The following is a 4,904-nucleotide window of genomic DNA, read 5'->3' on the forward strand; positions in this document are numbered from 1 at the left end:
AGGTGAGGGACGATGGGAGAAATCAGGGAAGCTTCAGCAAAGATGGCTATTGGATTCTGAGAATTGGAGATGAGAGAAGGGCATTTTAGGAGTAAGGAACAGCATGGGAAGATACTTGGAGGAGGAAAAAGAAGAGTATATTTGGTATGGAGTCCAGTTTGGCCATAATGTAAGAAACATGCAAAGGCAGTATAAGAAGAAAAAGGAAAGGCAGATTGAGACCAGAACATGAAAGGTCTTCAATGCCAGTCTAAGGAGTTTAGACAAAACTGGGTAGGGTGGAAAAAGCCTGAATTATAGGAGAGGAAGGAAGAACATAAGGAAATGAGACAGACAGAAGGAGAGGTGCTTGGGTGTCACTGCCAATCCCTTGGAAGGACAGGTCCAACTTGTCTCCATCCCAGCTCCATTTGCATGAGGAACCTCATTGCCATTTCACCTTCCTATTGCCTAGGGCAGAATGTGAATTGAGAAATCCAAGGTAAGTGGGGGACAGGACACACCTTCCCTCCCAGAGTCCCAGGGGTGAGTGACAGGATCTGGGGGTGAGTCAGTGGGGTGGGGACCCCATTTCTGCTCACATCTGCCTCCCTGGGAATATAAAGAGCAAGCAGTGAGGCCCCGCCTCAGAGCACCCTAAACCTGACACCATGAAGATCCCAGTTCTTCCTGCTGTGGTTCTTCTCTCTCTTTTGGCGCTCCACTCTGCTCAGGGGGCTACCCTGGGTAGTTCTGAGGTGAGCACATCACCTGGGTTCTCTTTTTCTTATACCTATTACCTCAATTACTCTTTAATTTCTTTACTTTCTATCCATTACTGGTTAAGTGGTTCTTATTTTTGAATATTATCAGGGGCTGGATGAGAAGCTTGGGCTCTGAGGAAGGGAAGAAAGGAGGAAGGAAACAAAGCATTCCTGGGAAGACCTGTAGGAAAGGAGATGCTATTTCTGGAAGGGATGGTGAAGTATGGGGTGGAGGCTGGACAATTAAACCCTGGGAGGAGACAGGGGCTAAAGCTGGTTGTCTGGGTTCAGCTTCACCTTTGTTTCATTCATATCCCTGGGAATGGCTTCCAGGTGACTGGAAGCTCCCTACTACCTCTGGAGCCTAGGCCATAGCAAAAATCCTTATGAGCCAGTTTCTAGCCAGGAGGAATCCTGAGGCCTCTCTATCCCCACCTTATTCCAAGGTGGGGGGAGAATGTGTATGCTGGATTGAAAAGTCTAACATAGGGGTCACAAACTCAATTGCTTAAGGATCTAAGCAAGTGATGTCGATGAGCAAAAGGGCTGGAGGGGCCTCAGGGGAGGTGGAGGAAATTTGCCCAATCTAAGAGTCTGTATTCTGTCTGACTGCTGTTAAGAGGGAAATGTACCCAGTGTGGCCAGAGCTTTAATTTTTTTCAGGAAAAACTGGAAATCTGATTTATGAATTCTTAGTAATTAAAAATGTTTAATTTAAAATAAAATAAAACCCAACCAAACTACTATGAGATCTAAACATTTGGGTCTAGCCTCTGTTGTGGGAAGGAAGGAATAAGAAACATGAAGCTGGGCAAGTTGGGAGAGCAACAGCATGGGCTGTGCTAAGGTCTGGGGGACTTACCAAATGGAGGATGGAAACAGAGACTGGGACTTTGGTAGCAATAAAGTCACAAAGCAAACCAACCTCAATCTATTCAAGGCAGACGGGGAACTTTGGTAGCTTGGCTTCCACTGGCATGTTAGTCTCCCCCACCCAGCTCTCTGGGCTAAGTGTGGGTGTCTCAGGAACTGCAAGAACTGCCGAACAACACTAGCTCGTTTTTCTTGGGAGGAGTGCTCTTTCTCCACCCTTTCCGCCTGATGCAGGTCTGGGTTTTTACTTCTCTATCTTACACGTGCCCTTCTCTTCACCTTGTTGGTCTGTCAGGCACCTGCCTTGCTGGGACAGATTGGGTTAAGGAGGCCCTATGGTGGAGAATAGGCTATTTGCTTGTGAACTGGCCTGTGGAAGAAGGCAGAGCTGGATGAGAGATTTTGGGAAGAGGGATTTGCCGTCACATGGTCATTTGGCTCCTTTCTCCCCTTTACTTTCCAGGAAGAAACCACCATTGGTAATTATGCAGCAGGACCTGAGGTAAACACCCATTTCCCCAGCCATGAGTTTGCCCCCATCTATCCATCTTCATGCTCCTTAGCAATTTTTCTGACACCCTGCTTCTTTGCCTAGGCCGTTAGCCCTCAGTTCCTGAACATCGAAAAGTTTCGATCTGTAAGTACAACCTCTAGTGCTGCCCCCACAAATATCCACATCAGAAAGGAGATCAACTCCTTGGTAGTGAGCTTGCCAAGCTGCCAGGGTCCCTTCATCTTTTCCAGAGGGCTAGGGGCTAAGCTTTGTCCTCCCCTGGAACCAACCCTCTTTTGGTCTCTCTCTCCCCGCAGGCCTTTAAGACGGAAGAATTCCTGAACTGGCATGCCCTCTTTGAGGTAAGTGCCGTGTACTCCTTATTCTCCTAGATTGTTTGCAGTCTATCCAGGGTAGTGGCAACACGTGCTATTCTAACCCTCTGGGTTTTTTCCTGAGTTCTAGGAGGGAGTAACTGCCATGCTTGGATGCTGTCTAGCAAAGAAAGTTTCCCCAAGAGGCTGTCTTGGCTATACCTTATATTCCTAACATGGCACTAGGAGAACAAGGCCACAAAGACAATTCCTGAAAAGGAAGAACTGAATCAGTCAAGAGTTTATTTGAATGCCCTCATCCGAAATGAAGAAACTAAGGTCCTAAGTTAGGTGGCCTACCCAAACTTTGAAGGCTACATCAGTGACTATGCTGGAACTAGAGCTTGCATTGCACGACTCTGCACATACTTGCTATGTGCCCTCATGTAAATGTCTTCAGTTCTCTGAGCCTCAGTTTCCTCACTTGTGATGTGAGGACGATGACAGTACCTACCTCAAAAGGTTGCTGTGAAGACCAAATGATATCATGGCTGTACTGCAGTGAGTACAAGGCAGATACAGAGCAAGGGCCCAGAAAATATTAGTTCTTACAAATTATAAAACAATAATATCATCACCACTACAGAGAGTGGGTGCTTACTGATCCATGCTCAGCTGACCTGCGACATGTCTCTCATTCTCTTTTTCTGATTTAGATGATCAAAAAGAAGCTTCCTTTCCTCAACTGGGATGCCTTTCCTAAGGTAAGAGGAAGTGAGCATTAAGGATAAAGAGGTTGGGGGTGTGGGAAGAAATAGAGGATCTGGGAGAGAGAGTGGGACAGTGAAAGGAGGATAAACCTCTTCACCAAAGTTAAGGGAAATCTCAGCTACAATAGAGGATGGGAACTTAGACTGGGACAGAGATTCCTTTCCACCAGAGGCTTCATTATGGAGGACTCCAGCTTCCTGCACCCGAGGGTCCCTAATCTGATCATACCCTTTCTCCCTCTAGCTGAAGGGATTGAGGAGTGCAACTCCGGATGCCCAGTGACCGTTCTCTTCAACCCCGGCACCACTGATACCCACTGGAAGAGGGGGCTAATGTGGGCTCTGATCACCATCCTGAAATCACTCTTTCTTGGCTCAATAACTTTAATAAAATGTTTCCCAACTAAATAGCACCTGTATCTGTGGCTCTGTCCTTATCCTCTAGAAAGGAATTAACATGGAGTGGGCTCCAAGGCTGGTAGGCAAAAATCTTAAATTCTGAGAAGGTAGTAAATAGTAAGATATGGGGAAGTGGGGTGGACATATCAAGATGGCAAGAGACCACTTATGTCTTAGCTCCTTAGTATTGGCTGACATCCTAGAGGAACATGAAGTTGTGAGTTGCATGGTAAGATGCCTATGGAATCAGACCTGCTTCAAAACTTCTGACATCTCCCCCCTCCTGCTTTTTGAGAATCTGACTCCTTTGGTGGTGGCAATTTGGTATAACAGAACTATCTGAATCCAAGGCTGAGGACCCAGCTTAAATCATGAGTTCATCTGAAATCCTTTTGGTTTTCTCTAAATTGGGTAGGTTATAAATAAGAAAACTAGTGGTGTGACCCTAGGCCTTTGTAAGCAACCATTTCTTTATCTGGAAATAAATAAGAATTATAATAACGATCTTGTGGTGTTTTTATGAGGTCAAATGAGATAAGGTATGTGAAGCTCCTTGCACAAGGCCAGGTATGTAGTAGGTACTCAACAATAGCTTGCTTTCTTCATTCCCCCAAAGAGTTGCCACAATGACCTTACTCACTTCTCACTCATTCACGCACTCAATTGTCCACCCATCCATCCATCCATCCATCCATCCATCCATCCATTGCAAAGGTCTTGAAACATGAAATGGATTCAGTGTCATTCCTGCAGATGTATTCTGCATGGAATCTCTGTGTACTCTGTGTGCCTACTCTGTGTCTTAAAATGTTGGGATTATTTTTGGTTTCTCTTGAAAACTGGGAAAAATCAGAGCACAGTGGACCTGTGATTGGCTTAAGTGTAAGTAATAGCTGCCCTCCTTGCACAGAACATGGTTTCCAGGTAAGTAAAGTTCCACCTGGCAAGTTTCATGGATCTACTTTGCTTTTTGGCCTCTATAAGCAACTGGGTGTGCAAACTGTAAAGTGGACAGCATACAGAGGGAAGTTAAATTTGTGTAGAGGCAGGAAAAACTTTCTCTTGCTCTCTTAAATTCTGTGTTTGACTTAAGACTTAAACTGACAGAAGACAGATTAACAGGGGAAAGGCCTACAAACTTACTTAATATATTTTTTACATGTTCATTGGGGTCTTAAGAAGGAAAATAAAACCTCAAAGGAGCTGTTAGGCCCAAAAGCTTGCATACTTATTTATACAAAGAATAATAAATTATGGGGATGTGACAACACAAAGCGGCTTGGACTAGGGACATTAAACTGTGGGACAGTGA

The 4,904-nt window shown here is 45.2% G+C and overlaps 1 protein-coding gene across 1 annotated transcript; it reads left to right on the forward strand.

Annotated features, from left to right (window-relative positions):
• Positions 1–622: 622 nt before the first annotated feature.
• Positions 623–3,601, forward strand: KRTDAP (keratinocyte differentiation associated protein). The gene is made up of 6 exons (XM_070397938.1): positions 623–737; positions 2,080–2,118; positions 2,212–2,253; positions 2,427–2,471; positions 3,140–3,187; positions 3,438–3,601. The coding sequence occupies exons 1-6, from the start codon at positions 651–653 to the stop codon at positions 3,474–3,476; spliced, it is 300 nt and encodes a 99-aa protein (XP_070254039.1). The 5' UTR covers positions 623–650; the 3' UTR covers positions 3,477–3,601.
• Positions 3,602–4,904: the final 1,303 nt, after the last annotated feature.

The sequence above is a fragment of the Myotis yumanensis genome, unplaced genomic scaffold (assembly GCF_028538775.1).
Source record: "Myotis yumanensis isolate MYYU_CA2020_CCGP unplaced genomic scaffold, mMyoYum1.0.hap1 SCAF_18, whole genome shotgun sequence".
NCBI classification, from domain to species: Eukaryota; Metazoa; Chordata; class Mammalia; order Chiroptera; family Vespertilionidae; genus Myotis; species Myotis yumanensis.